The 21,300-nt window shown below is 40.4% G+C and overlaps 1 protein-coding gene across 2 annotated transcripts; it reads right to left on the bottom strand.

Moving 5' to 3' along the window:
* Positions 1–262: 262 nt before the first annotated feature.
* golga2 (golgin A2) lies at positions 263–20,398 on the bottom strand. 2 transcript variants are annotated; one of them, XM_030768221.1, is made up of 27 exons: positions 20,304–20,398; positions 18,279–18,401; positions 11,242–11,385; positions 10,963–11,009; positions 10,347–10,410; positions 9,687–9,749; positions 9,094–9,174; positions 8,454–8,492; positions 8,273–8,335; positions 7,838–7,931; positions 7,507–7,613; positions 7,316–7,374; positions 7,011–7,152; positions 6,690–6,779; positions 6,483–6,590; positions 5,665–5,752; positions 5,267–5,403; positions 4,643–4,861; positions 4,226–4,339; positions 3,612–3,836; positions 3,010–3,109; positions 2,844–2,932; positions 2,488–2,644; positions 2,051–2,218; positions 1,820–1,926; positions 1,262–1,430; positions 263–1,085 (listed from the first exon to the last, which is right to left on the bottom strand). In XM_030768221.1, the coding sequence occupies exons 1-27, from the start codon at positions 20,349–20,351 to the stop codon at positions 817–819; spliced, it is 3,114 nt and encodes a 1,037-aa protein (XP_030624081.1). In that variant the 5' UTR covers positions 20,352–20,398; the 3' UTR covers positions 263–816. The 2 variants fall into 2 exon arrangements, with proteins under 2 accessions (XP_030624081.1, XP_030624083.1); XM_030768223.1 differs by lacking the exon at positions 11,242–11,385.
* Between the last annotated feature and the right edge of the window lie 902 nt (positions 20,399–21,300).

The following is a 21,300-nucleotide window of genomic DNA, read 5'->3' on the forward strand; positions in this document are numbered from 1 at the left end:
TTTGTCTTATCCATTCCAAAATACTATCTTCACTCAGTCTTATTCTGCCTTACGCCACAAACAATCAAATGCAATATCCAGACATGCTATACGTTACCCTCTTATCTTGACCTAAACATTAAAGTGTGTGATTTTGACAGAGAGCTGGTGTGTGTTTGTGACTCTATGGTAAATGTGAGGTTTTCAGTAATAATAATACTAATAATCATAATAATAATAATAATAATAATAACAGCCATGGTTCCCTCCTTGTTGCTGACCACTTACCATAAACCACCAGTAAAGCTCTAACTGGAAAAACACTAATGACATTAAAGACAGATCAGACAGACTATTTTACTGCTGCTGTATTTCAGAGAACTGAAAACAGAAAGGAAAAATTCCATGTAAAACATGAAAGAGGAAATCCCAAGGCCTCCACACTACTTGTTTGAGCTTTCAATTAGCCTTAATATGGAATTGATAATTTTTGCTTCTACAGTCTTAAACCCTAACCAAAAGCTCACTTGGGAAAAAAAAGAGAAGAAAGTAACAGATAGCATCTCTCACAGCACTTAATTCTAGGACAGACATGCCAAGGAAAAAAAAAAAAAAAGAGAGAGAGATAGAGAGAGAGAGAGAGGAATGCCCATACCCACACTCACTCTCGCTCTAGTGATTCTGAGAGTCCATATAAAAACTGTCACCCCATACACAATCAGCCACCATCCACAAAATAAATATTCGACGAAAAAAGCAGGTCAGTCCCATCACTGATAGACAGATCAAGAAAGCAAGAAAAGGGAGAACTGAAGACCGTGATGCTTTGCGTCACTTTCAGACCACCAGGATCTTCACCTCGTCGTGTTCGTCGGGCCGGTAAAAGAACGGGATGCAGGGGTTTTCGCCGAGGAAAGGCGCGGGTCGTGCCTGAGGGTTTTGGATCTCCTGCAACAGTTGCATGATTTGTCGCGCCGTGCCGTCCTCCCTGGGCCTCAGGGCTTGGCCGCCGGACGTCTCCTCAGAGCCCTGGGTCTGGGGGTTATGCTCTCCAGGGTGCTGGGAGGACGGAGCCACATCCACAGCCGTGCTGAGATCCATAGACTCTGTGAGAAGGAAGAGGAACCTTTAAGTTCTGACTACCTACCACAAGCACCATAATGGGTACACCATGGAGATGGTACTTATTTGAGTGGCAGTCACGTGTGCAGTGCCACAGTGGCAGTGGTTCTGTCGTGCGTTAGCAGTGTGTGTGTGTATCCATGTGACTTCACTTATGTACCTGGGCCATCAACAGCATTGAGCTCCATGTGTCTTTGTGCGGGTGGGCAAGTCTCTGCTCCGGCGGGCAACAGGTCTGGGTTATTGACAGAGCTCATATACCTGGTGTACCACTCGTTTCTCTCTCCCACCAAACGCATCACCAAGTCCTGCAGCTCCGCTAATTTAGCCTACAGGGACAGACAAATGGTACACGCAGATGTGAAACATTTGCAAACATTAAGGCACTGTTACAGAAAAATACATCATAACCTAACACAGGAAGTACTAAAGGAATTAAGAAAGCTGTTTTTAACAGGGATTTTAATCTTCAGCTTGTTTAGATTATATAGCTAAATATATATATAAATATATATAGCTATTATATAACTGACACTTTGATCAGCAATGACTGACAACATCCAAATGAAAGATTTATACTCCATGCCTTATGAAGAAAATTGGTTAAAAATTCATGTCTGTCTACAGGGCTGAAATGAAATGATATTTGAAGGTGATATACCAGATTTTTTGTTGAGGGGAAGACCAGTTTTTTAAGTGTTCAAAGTGATGACTGTACCTTCATCTCCTCTTTGTCTTTGGCCAGCATGTTGATATATTGCTCTTTCTCTAGGTGCTTCTGCTTCATGATCGCCCTCTGGTTTTGGTACAGCGCGATATACTCACCTTGAGAAAGGGGCACAGATTAACATTTTAGGTTTTAAGACATGACTGTGCAAATATGCCTGCATATCTAAGGATATAACATGTATAAGATTCATCTAAGCTTGTACACTGAGCAATTCCTCACCAATAGTGTCTGTCTCTCCAGACAACTGGATGCAACGATGCTCCAGTTCCTCGACCCTCTCCTTCAGATCTACCTTCTCCTGCATTAGTGCTGTGAAACGCTCCTGAAGTTTCTCCATGGCCACCCTCAGGGCTTCATGTACCTCAACAGGAACACCATCTGAGTTCCCTGTATTAAAGACAAAACAAAACAATACTTACACAAGTATTTAAGACAATATTCAGGTGCATACCCTACAAATGGAGCAAGGACAAGGTCTAAATACAGAGCTCAAAACTAGATTCTCACTCACTAGAGTAATGGATCATGTGCGCACACATACAACAGGATATTGCTTCTTCAAATGCATTAAAGACTACATGGTTTCTTGTCTCTGAATACTTTGACTGAGAGTGAATGAGGGTGTGGTTAATGGAGTGCCTCGGCCGTGTCCTCACCGGTTTCTGAAACTGCACTGTGAGAGTGATGCTCATGGCTCATCGCAGTCATTTGCTGCAGGGCAAGCTGGTGTTGCTTTCTCTCCTCCTCCAGCTTACGACGCATCTCATCCCTCTCTCCCTCCAAACGGGACAAGGCAGTGTGCAGGAATTCCTCCTGGGGAGTAGGGAAGAGAGTAAATGTTATGGTGATCCAACACTCACTCACTCACTGCATTTCTAAATGTCCTTGTCCTTCGTGGAGAACTTAACTGCCTTATGACCACATTCCTAAAAGAGAACATTTTACACAGATATGGATGTAGTAAAACAAATTTCTGTAAAACCCTCAGTTGACAATCCCTATGCTGGATTACCATTTCCTCCCGGCTCTCAAAGTCCTCTGGGATGGCTATAGAGGATTTTTGGAAGGTTTCCGGTAACGATTTGCTCTCCAGTCCATCACCTAGAGAAAGAGCATATGGTCAAACAGGACTCTGACATCATCTCCCCCAGACAGCGTATCCCACACCATTAACTCACCCTGGTCCCTGAGTGATGAGCTCAGAGCTGAGCTGTTCAGAAGTTCTTGAACCTCTGTCTTCAGCTCCTCATTGTCCCGGGCCAACTGATCCAGCTTCTCCTGTGTGAGAGAAGAAAAATGAGATCTGACAGCGTCTTTTCAGGCACGGCACATCACATGTTGGCCTTGACCTTGATTCGTCTTATCCAAGTGCATATTGCATGCACACGCACGCACAGCTGGGACGGACAGACGGACCAACCGAAGGGGTCAATATATATGTCATTGTATGCACAAGCACACACGGCTGGACGGACGGACGCCAGACAGGATCATTAAATATGTCACTGACGTTGATAAAGCATTTTTCTTTATAATGATATAGAGAAGGGATTTTGTCAAGGGATTTTTCCCGTGACTTGGCAGACAGTAAGACAATTCCTGTCAGGCAGTGCAGGCATATTCACAAAAAGAGCAAATTAATACCAGCTATTCACAACCAGCCAGAAGACTCCAAATCGTGACTGTGATTACTATACAATATTCTTCGCTGCTCCATTTAGCACAAATCTCTGTTAGTCGGATACGCTGTGTGTGTGTGTGTGTTTGATGCACTTCTGACCTGAGCTTGTTGCAGCTGCAGGTGGCTCTGTTCCAGCTGCACTTTGCCGTTCACTTCATCGTGCTGCAGACGGTCCATCAGCTGCGTCTGCTGGAGGAACTGCCGATGCAGCTCCTCACGCTCGGCTGCGAGCTGCTGGTACCCGGCCATGTACTGCTGCAAGTGGGTTAAATACTGATCCCGCTGCTCCTGCGCTGCTGTGACCTCCTTGGTCTTCTCTGCCAGCTGAGGTGTTACAAATGAGAGGATGTCAACAATGAGAATTAAAGGGCATTTCAACAATGAGACCAAAAAAAGAAAAAAATTTAAAAAATGAGACAAAAAAAAAAAAAAAGCATGTGAACAATGAGAAGAGGCTACTCTCACTATACTGACCAGTTAGAACAAAAAAGTGCTTAAAAAGATTTGACAGAGTGCTTTCACACTGAAATACACAATCAGAAACACACCACATCCAAGTCAGCCTAATCTTAATGTGTGTGTCTTTGACAAAGCATAATCTCAACTGAATTTAATGTGTAATAAAACCTTTGGATTATAGCGGAAGCTATTTTGTGTGTGTTGGGGGATGTCATTAAATGTAATTTTAACCTCTCACATCTCCCCAGTCTCACCTGCTCTCTGACATCATGGAGATCCTCTTGCAGCTGGCCCATCCTGCGAGCAATCTCTTTCTTCACATGCTGTTCAGACTGCAGGGCACTGGTCAGCTCCATGTTCTCATTAGTCTGTACACAGGTGAAGATGAAGGCCAGGGATCAGAGGACCATTTGGAAGATTTATGTTTTGAATACATATAAAGCACAATAAGATAAGAGCCTCATTTCCTTTGAAAGGTCTTTGAGCGCATTTGTCAAAATGTCGGAAAACAAGATATTTGCAATTATTATTTTTAAAACATTAATTTGGGAGAACTATTTTGAAATGAACATTCAAAAATACAGAATTTCAACTATTTTGGTAAAAGGTACAGCCTCAAAACACAGACAGACAGATACAGACACACACACACACAAAGTTCCTGTCCTCACCAGCTTGACAAAGCCGTTTTGCAGTTCGGCCAGCTGGTCTTTGAGCTCTCTGTTCTGGGTAAGCGCTCGGCTGATGGTGGCTTTGTCGCTCTGTACGTCTTCCAGAATGCGGAGGCGATCCTGGGCCTCCTGTGCACTCTGCTCCGCCTGTCTTTCCAGCTCCTCCAGCCGGGACTCCTGCTCCTGACACAGCCGGCTAAGCTGCTCATTATCCGACAGCTACAGAGCCCAGCACACCAGGAGGAAAAAAAAAAAAGACTTTATGAACATGGACATGACATGTCCACATATGTTGAGTCGTCCTGTTTCTATCATAGATATCGGTGAATGCAATGTAAATACTAAGCTTACCACATATTTGAAGTTCTTTTAAGTCTCAGACAAATAACATACCACTTAGAAATATATATTTAGCAATAATATACCACTTAGATCATTTAAAGAAAAGGGTGACAAGAGAAGATAATACACACATTTTTGAATGAAATGCACTGCTAAGATTTCCCCTAAATAGTAACCCTTGAAATAGTTTCTACCAGATAAACCAGTACTTGTTAGCCTCCATCCAGTCAGAGTCATGTCCTTACAGAGAGGCAATGCTGTTTCCAATTCAAGATGCTTTACCTGGGCCTGGTACTGCTGACTAATCGTTTCTTTCTCCTGCTGCAGGTTGTTGAGGGCCTCCTGCAGGGCCAGTTCCTTCTCTGTGGGGCCAGAGGCTTGATGTGCCACCTGGGGCTCCTTCACCTCAGACACCAGAGCTGTGAAATGAAAACAGGAACGGATCAGCTAAGTTCTCCTGTTCATTTCTGGTGAACTTTATCATTCATATTCAACTTGTGACCAAGCAGAGGTCATATCTGATGTCAATTACTGAATAACTAACCAAATTTATTACCTCTGTAAAATAACTTATTTTCAAAAACTAAGCTAAGCCCTAATGCAGCGTATGGTATATGACAGAGAACAAGAGACAGAAAGAGATATTCATGGGACATGGAGAATTGAGACAGCAGTCATACCCGCAGCGCTCTTCAGATCGGCGATCTTCTCCTCCAGCTCCTGTATCTGAGCAGTGTTTCGATCCCTCTCCTCTGACAGAAGTGTCACCTACGCACAACAGTCAGACATACCACTGTAACACTGCATGACAGCCATGGGGTCTTTGTAAAGTAAAGGTCAGTCTTTGTGCGTTTGTATGTGTGTTAGGGCTGCACAATTAATTGAATTAAAATCGAAATCGCGATACATCCACGTGCTATTGCTAAACCACAAAAGGCTCCAACTGAATAAAATATATTTAGAATATAAAGTGACAACGGAAAATGCATGTCTCTGATTGGCTGGCAAGTGTCAAGCTCGTATATCTGTACATCTCAATGATACAGCCGGTCAAAAGTTTAATCAGCACTTTAAATCAGTGAACCTGCGTTCGGCAACTTAGAGCTTTATGATGAATTTATGTATGAAAGAAAAAAAAGAAACAGACGAAAGCCGAACTGAACTAAAACAAACAATTGCTGGAGCCTTTACGTTCGTGACGTTCTGTGAGAGATCCTTTTTTGAAAGGTTCTAAACAATTTGTACCGTTTTGTCACTGAGCAATTGAATTATTTTTAAGCTTTTATTGAACTGACCTAATTATTTCAAAACATCCATTTACAGTGTGGTTTAACGCCTTTATCTGATTTTAGTCTTGACTATTGAGCAAAAATATGAGATGCTAACTTAGATGTTCATCATATTGCAGTTCAAATCGCAAGTCCAAAATGTTTCCGTCTAACCATGACATGTTTTTTGACTCAATTGTGCAGCCCTCGTGTGTGTTTGCAGATGTTACCTGGGACAGTAGCTGCTCAGTCTTGTCCTTCCACACTCTCCCTTCCTCCTGGATCTGTGTGGCATACTGGTCTCTCTCTCTTTGCAACTGGGCTACTGATTCCATCAGCTACAGCACACAAAGAGACATACATCAATAAGACATTAAGAACACATCTACGGTAGTTTTATATAAATCAGGAGACCATGTACACACACACACACACACCTGTGCAGTGTGGACCTCGAGTTGATGTTTCTCCTCCAGAAGCATTTGGACTTGTTGGTGTTCAGACTGTGGACCTGACTGACTGGAGAACTATACAAAGACACATACAGAGTTTGAGTGAGAGAAAGAATGTATGTGTGTGTGTGTGTGTGTGTGGCAGCAAATTACTATGATAAATGACTTTAATACAAGAGCGACAACCTTTTTCTTCCATGACCACTCTGAACAGAAGCATGGCAGAACACTCTTGTGGTAGATGAAAGTATCCATCACCGGTAATTACAGCTGTCCTGACTGAACGGACCTGCCTGCACTGCTTACCTGCTGTAGCATGATGTCTGCCATCTCCAGTCTCTTCCTCAGTTCATCCAGGTCCAATTTCATGGCATTGTTCTCACTCACTTTCAGTTTCAGCTGCTCGGCCAACTCTGAGCTCTGTTGTTTTGCCTCCTCACCCACATTGCTGATTGACATAGCAACCGAAAAACCAAGAAAAATGGGGTTAAGGTTCACACCAACAAAAACAAACAAACAAACAAAAAAACCCTTTTCAGGAAAAAAAAAAAGCATCTCACATGCTCATAGTGTTTACTATTAAAAACATTATTAAGTTTTAAAATACTTACTTGAGTCTGTAGACTTCTAGTCGTAGACTGTCCCTCTCCTTTTCAAGTTCTTTGTTTTGCTGGGTGAAAAAGAAAGTCAAGACATTCTGGTCACAGCTCTATGACACTCACCAAAATACACCGTGCACAAGATTTTATATGTTAACCAGGTACATTAACTGAGAGCCATTTACTAAATGTAATCTGGGTACCTTCTCAAACTGCTTCTGCTGGGTGGACACTGTAGAAAGCGTTCTCTCCAACTCCGACACTCTCTGTTTACTGGCCTGCAGACGATTACTGAGCTCCTCTGCCTCTCCTGTAGAGACACACAGACACACGCTCCCTATAAATACTATTAACAAAAGTCATGCATCACAGCTGTTCAACACTCAGCAATGGGTGAGCATAATTATCAGAATTCATTCATTTTGAGGTTTCACAGCTAATGAACACATTTCAAGTCACCCCCCCCCTTTCCAAACACACACAGTCGCACACACACAGAGACACGCACAGATGCACACACACACGCACACACACCTGTCTTTTGCCGAGCAGCTTGCTGTGTGTAAGACAATGCCGTCTGAAGTTCTGATTTTTCAGACACCAGGATACCAATAGTCTGAATGTGGACCTGTAAACACAAACACACAACTATGTGTTATCCTTAAAATAAAATGCCCCTTCTCCCTGACGTCAGATTTAAAGGAAGCATAGTCAAGGTCAAGTCCATGGGTTATTCTCTTAACTTCGTCTATCAGTGTGGCACATTCAGTGGCAAATTCACTCTAAACCTACAGGACATACCAAGTTATGTGTTTACGTATGTTTCAACATTTTCGAAGAAAGAAAGAACAAGAAGGTACCTAAACACCCCATAACTTAAATCAATAAATAAAGTCTTTGTACCTGTGATATTTGGCCAGCATTAAAGAGCCAACACAAAACACAAACATTTTAAAGTGCACTTGTTACCTGTAACTGCTCCCGCATCGCTCCTTGTTCCTTCACAAACTTCTGCTCAAACTCCTTACGCTCCTGAGGAGGAGGACAGCGCAGGCACGTCAGAACATTCTCTGAATGTCTGTCGTTGTTTATTAAAGCAATGTCTGATTGTCCCTGAGCCCCAGTGGGAGAGGGTTTATAGCCTACATACCTTCTCCAACTGTTCAGTCACCTCCTGAGACTGCTTTGTCTAAGTAATGCGTGCACACGCGCACACACACACACACACACACATACGCACAAACACACACACACACACACAAACAGTAATATAATCAACTGTTTAGGCTCAGCTTCATGTTGTCTTCTCATATATTTTGATGACAGAGACAAAAGCACAAACAGGATGGTTAGTAGTACTTAGCTGCCAGCATACATCTGCAAGACGAGTGTATAAAAACAACTAGGAAACTAACTAGTAAGGCTACTGATCACTAATCTTTCTCGTTAATAAGTCATCTGTTTAATTAATGCCAGCTTTAATTCATGCACAATTACTTTGCGTTGGTACAAATGCTAATGATTATTGCATAAAAGCAAAAAACAAAACATTTAGCATGTGATGCAAGTGATCCACATATCAGTGTTCAGACTATTCAGTGCATGCATATGAGTGTGTAAGGATGTGTGGATGTACTTCAGTGTAGCTTAAGTCAGGCATCTACAATATTTCATGACAGGATATTGGGAAAAGTATTTCCCAAAAAACAAGCCATATAACATGGCTGGGCAAGACTCAAACAGGGCACTCGCTCATGCACACGCTCTCTCTGTTCTCCAGACACTCTTACCAGCTGTTCTAGTTTGGCAGTGAGCTGGGAGTTTGTAAGATTGCTGGAGTCCAGAGCAGCTGCAAGCTCCTGGTTTCGAGTCTGACGTGCGAGCATGCAAAGACAAAAAAAAAGAAAGAAAGAAAGAGAAAAGAGAAAGACAAAGACGAAGAAATGAAATCAGTGAGGGAGGAAATGAAAGAAAAAAGGTAGAAAGAATAACAAGAGTAAATAAGGCATAAACGAAACAGCTCAGTCTCTATCTCAAGTGATGACAAATGAGGAATTTATACACAGCAGTTACATGTTCCACTGGGATTTTATCTGTATGAAACATTATAGACTGATTGTCCTCTCATGCTCTTACATCCCGGCTTAGAGTAACATCACATATTGCCTTACTGGAGCCTCTGAACTTATGGTGTGTGTAAGTACTACTAGAACAAAGCTTCCTAAACACAGTCACTCTTAGACGACAGACAACTTCTATGGTAAGATCAACCTGATCAGAGACATGGGTCAGATGCCAAGAGTATCCTGGTTAATTTGATTCCAATATTTTAAATGAATGTCAAATAAACAAAGGCCACTATCTCGCCTTCATATTGTCCTACCTCCAGTTCTTTCTCACTGGCAGGTGATTGTCCACTGTCTCCATTGACATATGAGGATGGTGACTGGAATGCACCCAATTAAAACAAACCAACAGACAAACAAACAAACAGCACTAAATAAGTAAATAACACAACAGATGGATCACATTATTGATAGCTGTAGGGGATACAGTGTAAGTTTAAGAGGGACAGTGGCATACAATTGAACTGACATAATCTGTGTTTCTCAATCATACAATTTGTTTTCTTTTCATTAGTCTGCCATGCTAAAGATTTTCACCGTTGTAATTACACAGCTCTTCTTAATGATAATACTGTGTTGAGGGTATGAAATCTTGAAATTTAGAAGCCAGAAAGGTCTGGTCAATGGTTAAAATGTCCAAAAAGTACAAATGACGTGTATCTACTTCCATCCCACAAATGGACTTATAAAACTGTCAAAAACACACATTTTGTTGATGAGTGTCACTGACATGCAAATAACTTACAAGGTCCCTTCAACCAATGCTCCAAATGCCTTCATTTCATTTTTTACCCTGTTTGGTTCAATAAGAGTTTAGCTGTTCAGTCCGTACTTTGACCCTCCAACATTCAAGGTTTGTACTTTGCAAAAAACAAGATGGTGAGGGAACTATTTTGGACATAAGTATAAAGTCTCACCTCCGAGAGCAGGCCATTGAGTTGCTGGGAGAGCTGTCTCAAGCTTTCTGTAGATGTTAGTTGTCTGTACAAAAAATAAATCAACAATGCCTTTAAATGCCTTTAATACAAACAAAAGTACCATTTTTTACACATAAACTCACGAGGCATATCTCTTCACTTGTAAAATTGTGATCAATCAATCTCTGAACTAAGGGACAAAAAGACCAATACCAGGTTCTGACACCTCTTTGAGACAGAGTGGAAACACAAAATTTGCAACATTGATACCACATTTAAACTTACTCAAAAGCGTCGTGACAAAACAGCATCTGAACTTCTGATCATACACTTGTGTCTCAAACGTAGCTTTCCTGCTAAACCTATTTCAGCAACGTCTTTGATTAACTTAACTGTTGTCAGTCAAATATTTATATTTGCCATGCTTTTAATGTGTTGGGTGATCATGATGGCAACACTACGTTACACACTATTATTACAAGCGGTGGCATTATCCACAGGGATAGACTTCAGGAGAGGATACAGAAGACACAGATATGGTTTCGGAAACTGTAACAGAACAGAATTGAATTTCTCTGATCTAAAGGACCTTAAAAGTAGGGCAGACAAAACTCACCTATTCTCCTCCAAAGAATTCTCAGCGGAGATATCTGGATTACAGTTCTAGAGGAAGGAGAGAAGATTGAGAGAAAATTAGCTACACCACAGAGTAGAGATAAGCTTACAAATCTCCTATTTTAAAGACACGCAAAACACTTAAAAACAGGACAGTCAACAGCACAGATGCATGTTGTTAATGAATTAGACACCGTTGGGTAGAAATCAGAAAACACATAGTATTAGGTATGAACAATCACAGTGAGACACAGACTGGCAGACAAACAAGTTGACAAACCTGAAGCACAATGTTGTCACTGGCATATTCAGTATTAATAGCAGTAGCTGGGTTAAACACAGGCGAGACATTGTCGGGCTCAGCACACGGTTCCTCCAGCACAGTGGGGACTGGGGAGTCCCTGGTCTCACCGTCAGCAAGAGCCTGACAGGACACACAAAAGCTAACACTGCATTGGAGCTTACTTATCCAGAACATCATAAACAACAATAAGCAAACATTCACATTCAATCCTCAGCCAGAGGCACATACCCACTCATATACACACATTCTCCCAAACTTAAAATACAAAGACACTAGGGATGTCACGGTACTGGAATTTTGAAGTATGGTTTGATAACAGTGAAATAACATAACGCTCTATACTTCCTCATAGCTATGGCAAAAATACAAATAAAAGGCAGATGGTTCCTGGTCACAAAGGTATGGGAAACATTTCTTAAAACAGAATAAAGCAACTGACTGAACGAAAGAGTAGGCTTGAGGAGAAACAAACATTAACATAAGCAAAACACCCAAAGACAGAAAGAAAGAAAGAAAGAAAGAAAGAAAGCCCAAACATAAGATATAAACCGTTTAATGGCTGAAAATAATGTTGACTCATTCTAGAGCAAAAGATCACAATTAACAATTCAAAGTAAGAACAGCTGTTAAAGAAAACAGATAAATATGTACCAAATAGTAAAATTAGACCAAGCTAATAAGTAAAACTAAAAAAATAAAGTAGTGCCACCCAGTTTCTCTGTGAATGAGACACCATGTTAAGCTTATTGCCTACTAGCTACAGGTTGTACCAATATGATCAAAGACTTTTTGTGAGACAGTTTCTGCTAGGTTGCAGCTGCAGGACAGTAGAGAATAGAACCTGTTCGTGTCATCTTTTGTGGATCCATCCAGCATGGTTAAAGTGAGAATGCCTAACTTGTCAATAACCATCTCACATGTTACTAAGTTTTGATTGACTCCAAAGTACTCCTACAAGAAAGATAATGATGCAGTTTTAATAATAAAAATGGCTGTCTCTGTTAACTGTTTTGAACGCTATAAATGTTCGAATGGACATATTTCAGATATTTCAAGGTTCAACCTGTTTAAAAGCCCAGTCGGCACAACAAATTGTTTTATTTCCCCTCTCTTACCAGCTTCATATACAGAAAATTCTACATCCCCACCACACTTCTGTCTACATTCTCCAGTGATAGACCTCTTTTCTTTCTGTATGTATCTCCATTTTGATTATTCACGCATAGAGAATGCTGGGTGGTCCAATCTTATATCAGTAGACAGCAATAACCCACTCTGTTCATGGCATAGGCTGACTGTATGTTTTGTACCCTTCTGTACTATCAATTCTATATTTACTCGCAGATTTGAAGTGCTGATACATGTGACATCCCTAAAAAAGAAACAGACGCATGCAGTCTTCAAAAAAAAAAAAAAAAAAAAAGGAAAGACTAGGCGACTGCTTTGACTCTGTGTAAGGATAAATTTCATTCTCAACACTCTCACACTCCTCATGAAAGGACAGTTCATTCATAACAGAACAACATGACAGGAGTCGGCATGCAAACAAAAGAAACACATTACTCACTCTAAATCACAACAGGACACAACAAGCATGCCAACAGGACACTAACCTAGTGTCCCTTAACCCAAATACAAAACAGCCATCCAAATAACTCAAATAATAAAACATAGTAAGCATGGTGATAAGTAACCTTTGGTCATAGTAAACAACATGCAGCAGGAAAAGACAAAAAAAAAAAAAAAAAAATCAGTAGAAAAGAGGAGGGAGGAAGGGAAACCAGCTCACCTGACTGACAAATGGAGTATGAGACACCCCATTAGTCAGACTAAGATCAGACACCATAACTTTCAGAATATTCTCAATCTATGGGAGAGGGGGAGTGAGAAGGCGAAAGGGTGAGTGTCTGAGTGAGGTAAGAGAAAAGTGCTAGAATGAAAAAACAGACAGACACTGAAAGGAAGCAAAAATCACCAGAGCATAGTTCAGTGATCCACCATGTTGCATTCTGCCTTTTTTTGTGACAAACTGACTCTAAATGACCTACAAAGACAGGTTTTTGAGTTTTGTTGGCAGTTGTGCACATCTACTACATCATCAAATCTGTGATCAGACACTGCACTCTCTCCAGTGTAGCAAAATATCTACTGCTCAAATCTCTACAAAAGAGCTATTCAGTTACTTGTTGAAATGGGCCTTGTATATGGGATAGAAATTTTTGGCAGGATATTTATATTGACATATTTAGGCTAAATACATATTTGCAGGCTGTAAAATGCAGTGACTTATACAGCAAAACCCCCAAGTCCTGTTACACTGTATATATCAGCACTCATTCAACACCTCTTCTCCAGTCTGAAATGAAATGAACTTTTATATCATTAAACTTAACTGGAAGCACCACTAGACTAATTGTAGGTCACTCGACCTGGATTTCACCTGTGGACTGCCAACAGAATAGGCCTGCTCTATAGCAATGTATACATAAAAGAGAACAAAGAACATCTGAACAGAAATTTCAAACAGATAAAAATAAATAACTAAATAAATAGTTGCCTAAAAGATAACCAATTGAAACATAAATTAAAGAAGAGCAGGTCCCCGCTGGGCCTCTCATAACACGCATATTGACTGTAAAAAGTAAAAAATTTGTCAATAACTTCTGTAAATCGTCGTAAAAGAGAATGTTTTTCATACAAGTCGTCTACTCTCGGCAGTGTGGGTAGGGCCTCGCATAAAGCCAAAAGTAAACTTAGGATGACAAGGGTCACTAAAAACGAAATATTTAATCAGTCTTTATGGCACAAAAGTAATCATGAAAATTAAGAAATACAGGGACACAAAACAGGCTTTCATGCAAGCTGAGAAGTGCAAAAGTGTAATACATGAATATGAAAATGTTCTTGCTTGAGGCCCACTGTCCCTCCACTTGCCTGAAGCCCTCCAGTGATAACACTGTCCCCAACTATCTTCCTTAACAAGCCAACTGAGACTCCAAAGGCATTATGGGTTTCCACAACATCAGCAGTAATAACACAGACTCTCTGTTATACCTCCATATACTGCAATGAATGCTCAATAGCCACAAAATGCCCAAACTGCCACACGCTATCAATGTAGCCTCAAGAACAGTTGGCCTCACTGAACACCATAAACATTCCAGTCAGGCTAAAATAATGCAGCCAAAATATTATCCACAGATGGATCACTAGATGGTGATTGGTTCTGGGTGGGAAATATACTAAGAAGCACAAATGGCCTTGCTGTCATCAGAAGAGAACACATATTCTCAGATTTCATTATCAAGGACCAACCCAACCAGTCCTCTTTGCATGGATGTGTTCACATAAGACTGGCCTAACGGAAGCTTCTGTGCCTCTCCCGCATCCCAGTCCTTCCTTCAGTGTCAGACACAAACACATGACACCCAGCAGCTGTTTGATTGGTCCGGAGTGGCCCAGACAACGCACTATTCTCCCTCTCAACATGGAGGCAACTTGGAGACACCAGCGGAGGCCCAGGTGTCATTTCACGGGCATGGGAATACAGTGGCACCCTGAGCCATTTTGTCCTTAGATGTGGTCTTGGCTGCTGAATAGTTTAACTGATCCAGCGCTTACCTTCAGTGTCCCAGGCCCCCCTAAACTACTTCCGCCAAGAAGATACTTTGGAGTGTGTTCTATTCATAGCACAGAGATCATGTGGTTGTCAAACCAGTCCTTTAATCTCTGCAGGACTTGTCTGAGAGAGCATGACATCGATCTATTGTTGAAAAAATTGGTATCCCTCAAAATATAAAAATTGCATGAAGTGGTTACGTGCACCTGTAATTTAAGAAAAAAAAAAGTGAGATTTCATATGTTAATTCCCCCAGCTCTCTGCACCTTTTCTCAGGATTCAACTTCCATGCCAAATTGGCCACGTACTGAATCGGCTGTCGAGATGATGAAGTTGCTTGACAGTTCATTAAACACGGGACTTGGCAGTAGATGAAAAACTAACAAGGTATTTTACTTTTCCATGAAAATAAACATGACCGTGGCCATTACTTTACGTTTACATACAGTTAAGTCTGTAGCAGCTAAACATCTATGATTTCCCTATGACTAGCAGCAATGGGCAATGCTAGCTAATGATGGTATAGGTGAATATCTAACTTGTTATAGTAAAACCCAGGTCCCAGGTCATATGTACAATAGAAAACACAGACAGGTAGTTATTGCTTTGGCTGTAATTGGTATTTAAAGTTCAGTATGTCCCAATACCTGAACTATCAAATAGTTTAGCTGTGACATCATGCTGGCATTCCTGTCGTGTCGTGCTTGCAGATAAACGATGTCCTGGCCAAGCTGTGCACTCCTTCAACACTTCCCCTAGCTGGGATATGATGATGATGTTAATGCCCATGCATTTTTAAGATTCTAAGACTGAAGGTGGGCACTTGCATAATTGATCAGTAACCTAGTCACACAGGTTACCACTCTGGAGAAAGCATCTGCTCGCGAGAGAGTCTGCATTTACTGTAAATTTTACAGCATGGCCCATTTCACACAGTTTGAAAATGTATTTCAAGCAATCAAATCTGTCTTACTCACTGACAAGAATTAGCAGCAATTTACATCAGCTTGACTTATCTTTCAACATAGTCAACACTTGCAACAACTGCTTGCTACAGGGACAGATGCTCTCCTGATAAGGCCAGCAAACTTTTAAGATCAATGCAATGAGATTACCAGTGTACAATCACTTGCTTCCTCATTTGAGTATTACGTCCCCTTGAGCACTAACAATTGAAATCCATCACATTTAGTATAAGAACAATGTGTTGAAAAGGAGATGGACCAAATCAGAGAAGAATATTTATCCATATCAGAAACTGTTTTAATGGTTGAGTAATTTGGTATGACTATTATTTTCAGAACTGTGATGGACTGGTGACCTGGCAGGATGTTCTCCTGCCTTTCACCCGATGAACGCTGGGATAGGAACGCTGGGATAGGCTCCAGCACCCCCCATGACCCTAATTAGGTTGAGTGCCTTAGAAAATGAATGAATAATATTACTTGCAGAATAAAAACAAATCTACAACCTGAAAAAACAGCTACTAGCTCTCAGAGTTCACTCTTTCTTTGTTCCACTACAGTCAGAATTAACGCAAGACTACTTCAAAGTATAACACAATACTGTTTCAAAACCTGATCTAAATCGTGTCTTGGTTACTTATTTCCCTCTTTTTAAGCAGTGGCTTTAACAGTCAAAAAATCCCCCAGCAGTTGTCCAGCACACAGAGGACATATTTCAAAAAACCTGATGAACCATCCAAAAGAACAACATGAACAGACCATTCATGTCTACAGCAGCTCTCAGAGGCTAATACATTATATCAGAAATTTACTGACCTACCAAAAAAAAAAAGAAAGAAAAAGAAAGAAAAAGAAAGGAAAGAAAGAAAGAAAGAAAGAAAGAAAGAAAGAAAGAAAGAGTAAACTATCAATAATCCGCACTGATATTTTGCTAACAATTGTTAGTTTTTAGCTCCTGAGGTTTACCTGCCTTTTTTCCCCCCTTAACCATCTTGTAGGACCGTTGACCCCATACAGAAATGTCAAAATGTGACCATTCATAAAACCATCAAGGCTCACAAATGGCAGCATGAGAGAACACTGAACATCTAAAGATGCAAAGTCACATATCACAATAAATAAAAGCAACAAAACATGCAAACATATTCAATAGGCATAACAATACTGTTGATAAAGCACTTTTGACTACATTTGCTGACTGACAGCAAGCTGCCCATGCTTTGCCAAAGTGAAATTATCTGTTGATTTAAGAATTTTGAAATAGCATTTGGCAGATTCCTATGCTATTTGCATGTCTACTGCTGCTCGACGGAAGCAGCCCTCTGACGGTCAGGGCTCAGAGCAAACAAGATATCAAAGGAAGTGCAAAAAACAAGAACATTTATCAATTAACACTGTCACAGAGAACTTGATAAGAACATCTTTATCATTTTAGCAAAGGAAAAGAAACGCATAATGACTGCAGAATGATAACTGACTGCTCTGACCCTTTCTTTATCAACATCCTTCGATATTTCAATATAAGAAAACCAAGTCCCCACTAAAAGAGGCCCTGAGATTAGATTAATTTTATTTGTTTATGTGGCTTCATATACTCCAATACAACATATTATATATGGTCTGAGTAATGACATCATGTGTTTTGTTGTTATAAAAGATGTTTGCTCAGCCAACGTTGTCATTAAAGCTGCTGAAATCATCTCCTTAGTTAAAGTGTACACACACTGCACGGCAAGCACGTGCACCCTTTTTCACAGAGCAAGAAACTAAAAGAAAAAGAAAAGACCCATTTGTTTCAAATTAAAATTAGCATTATTCTGAATAATCAAAAGCAGAAACAGTGTGGAATGTTATCCTACATTAAGAATATATACTCCCTGTAATCTGGCATCAAATTCAGAGTAAAAAGAAAAGCTTCACTTAACAAGAGCTGAGCTGGGGGAAAAAAAAAAAAAAAAAAAAAAAGATCCATGGTTCATTACACACCTACTATGAACAGAACTGAGGACCACAAAACGGTGGTTTTCAGTTTCCATAGAAAACCATTACACCCCTAATACAAATACATGTGCCACCTCACCACTATATATTTATTTGTATAGTTGTAACTTACTTACATACAACGAAAGAACAACAGCACATGATTAAAGCTTACACCTACAAAAGTAATGGTCAAATTTGCCATTATGGTTTCAGTTACATTCAGCTGAATTTAGTTTACGTTATGGTAACTTAAACCAAGCACTGAGCTTAAAATTTGGAGTGGTGTATTTGTTGACATCTGTGTTTGTTGTTACCATGTTACAACTCATTCTGAATGAGAACATCAACTCTTCACGTGTAAGGCTTCAGCTTTCAGCCTCACTAAATGTTAGCTATACAAATACTCCAGGTGTTAAGCTTCATCAGAAAATGACACTGAGACTCACACTGTCAGGAGAGTGTCTGTCAGCAGTAGGTGTATCCAGTTGGCCCCCTCCTTTAACCTTTCTTTTCTTCTTTGGTCCTGCACTGCCTGTAGATGGGGCACTCTTCTGCTGAAACTCCTTCAGCTATAAACAGGAAAAAAAAGATCAGAAAAATGCTGGAGAAAACAAATGTGAAATGAATGACCAAGTGCTGTATTCAGCCGTGACAGCTGGACCAAATCTCCCTGAAGTAAGACAGTGATGCGCAAGTAATTGTAAATAGTAGAGCCTGTGTCTGAAAAGTCAAGCTCCCGGACTCTAAAACAAAACACTATGAAATGTGTGTTTTAACAAAAGTGTCAAGCTTTGGTAAAATAGCTATGGTAAAATATGATAAAATGTTCATAATATTTCACAACAAACAATAATAACTAATTATTTCTCATTACAGCCCAGCGATGCATGCCACAGGGCAGAATTTCTCAATCAGTCCAACACATGAGACTATTCAATGGGAATGATCCTTAGTTGCATCCGTTTACACAGCTTTTTAGCTAACTGAGAAATCCTGCAGAGGTGAATCCAAGGGGGCCACTGGGATACCCATGTCTGTTGTGATCCAGTGCCAACACACCTAATTCAAGATCTCAGTGATCAGCCAGTTAGTTGAGTCAGATCTGTTTGTGGTGTTGAGCAAAGATACACATGTGCCCGGAAATGAAATTATGAAACACTGGTTTTGAAAAAGAAATATATATATATACACACAGTATGTAGAGTGAGATATAAAAACATAAGAGATTCTTCTCTGTCTGCCATGACAAAACTGCACTGTTACACTGTATACCTCGTTAAAGAATCTGGTAAACAACATGTCCTAGATATCTCAAACAGCTCTTGAGTTGTGGTTGCTGTGGCCTTTTATAAAGCAAACATGAGCTGTTCTTGAAGCTGGCAAACCCGGTAAATGCGAGAGATACAGCAGCAAGACTGTTTGTAAGCTTTTACAAATACGTGCCATGCCCAACATTTGCCATGCGCAAGTTCATGACAGCTGTCACGGGGCGAGTAAGGGAGCCCATCACGCAGCAGTCGATCGTGACATTCCTGTGTTGTCTGTGTAGCCATCGCTAATTGACGCAGGCAGACCACAGAGGTTGCCAGGCTCGAAACAAGTAGGAAAGTCCCACAAACAAGAAAGTTTATGAATTAACTCGGTCAAATACTTCTCCACAAGAACACGTTTACATTACAGGAACGTAGTTAACTAAGTATTCGAACTAGTTAAACCACCAGTGGAGCTTACTAGATTAGGTAGAAAGCCATGTTCTCTTTTTAACAATATATTTTTCTTCGGTAACTTGGCCAAGATAGGAAGCTAACTAGCTCAAATAATTAGCATGGCCACTGGCTAACTGCTACACAACAACTAAGTCGTTACTCATAATAAGCGGTTCCTAAATTGGCTTTAAAGCTATAACCTATTTAAAAAATATATTCATGCACATCCTACACACATCCGCTTAATCGACTGAAGAAGTATACTGGGCTGTTATGCTTATCAACTAGCTAGTAACAACAGAGATAGGATGGCTAACTATGCAGTGCAAATTTGATATAGTTACAGCTGAGGCAGCTGACGTTGAACTCTAAATTAAGTTAGCCAGCTACATGACATATGTTAAGCTAGCTATCCTGTCCTGTGGATGGCTAGTTAGTCAGCTAATCGAGTTCATAGAGTTTATGAGTTAGCATCTAAGATCATACAACGGTGCTGATTTATATTTGTCAGTGATGACTGATATCCCTTGTCAGTAAGGATAAGTATATTACTGAATTGCTACACAGGCCCCAAAATATCCTCGCTGTCAGGTGTCAGTAGCTAGCGGCCGAGAAGCTGGGAAACCGGATGAGTGTCTAGGGAGTCAGCAGACATGGAATGTCAACATATATGATATTAACCATAAACTGACATCCTGAACACATAATACTACAACAGAAAAAGGACACTACTTCACTGTTTTATGACAAATAAAAGTGTGATACCTTTTTCTTTGCAGCAGCGAGTTTTATTTGCCTACTCTGATCGGCCATCCTCTCGTCCGGGTGAATGAACGCCACCACGTCATCGATTTAGGATCCGTGTACTGAGCCAAGGGTGGGCAGAGCGAGGCTGAAACACTTCCGCCTTCCAGGGTACAACATCAGCTTTAAACATTGGGCTTGCAGATCCACGTGTCCAAGACGTGTTGAGAAAAATGATTACTAATTGTACCAAAGAAAATCTGTATAACCGATTTCTGGAAGAAGGTTACTGTTTGACCCACACATTCGAAAGCCAAGTAATTATGGAAATTACGATTTAAAAATGACATATCTTGTAACGCTCTCAGTGACAGTACGGGTTTGTTGTCTTCCGCCATGGGGCGTGGCCTGTGTTATGGCAAGGGATCTTATCATTCGATCCATTTTTATTGTATCGAAAACTACAAAATTTGGCATCGGTTTTGATAGCACTTCTTTGAAGTTGACGTTATTATTGTTTACAATTTATTTATTTATTTATTTATTTATTTATTTATCTACTTCTTGAAAACAGAAATTGGTTATATACGAAGCAATATTCAAACAGCTTTGGTTACTAGAGCAGGTTGTGTGTGATGGCATTTCTTACATGTTTATCCTTGGGCAGAGGTTGCCCAAAATCCGATTTCAGGTCTCAGAAATATGATGTCCGACCTTTAAGTATTCAAGTTCATACTCATATTTGACTACACTACTGCACCTGTATCTAACCACAGTGGAACACCGTTTGCTGTCATCGTGTGCTGCCACATCTCAAAAGGTGGAAAAATACACGACTCACATCTTCAATTTCTTATGTTTTTTGTACTTAGCCTCTCTCAGTGGACTTTGGTATAGTGGTGTAATGTAATATATTTCAGAAAGATGCTTACACACAAAGACAAAAAAGAATTAAGATGCACAGTTTTTTTTACTTATACTTGAGACTTTATATGCCAGAAATAATTGCAGAAGTTAA

Source organism: Chanos chanos, chromosome 3 (genome assembly GCF_902362185.1).
Source record: "Chanos chanos chromosome 3, fChaCha1.1, whole genome shotgun sequence".
NCBI lineage: Eukaryota > Metazoa > Chordata > Actinopteri > Gonorynchiformes > Chanidae > Chanos > Chanos chanos.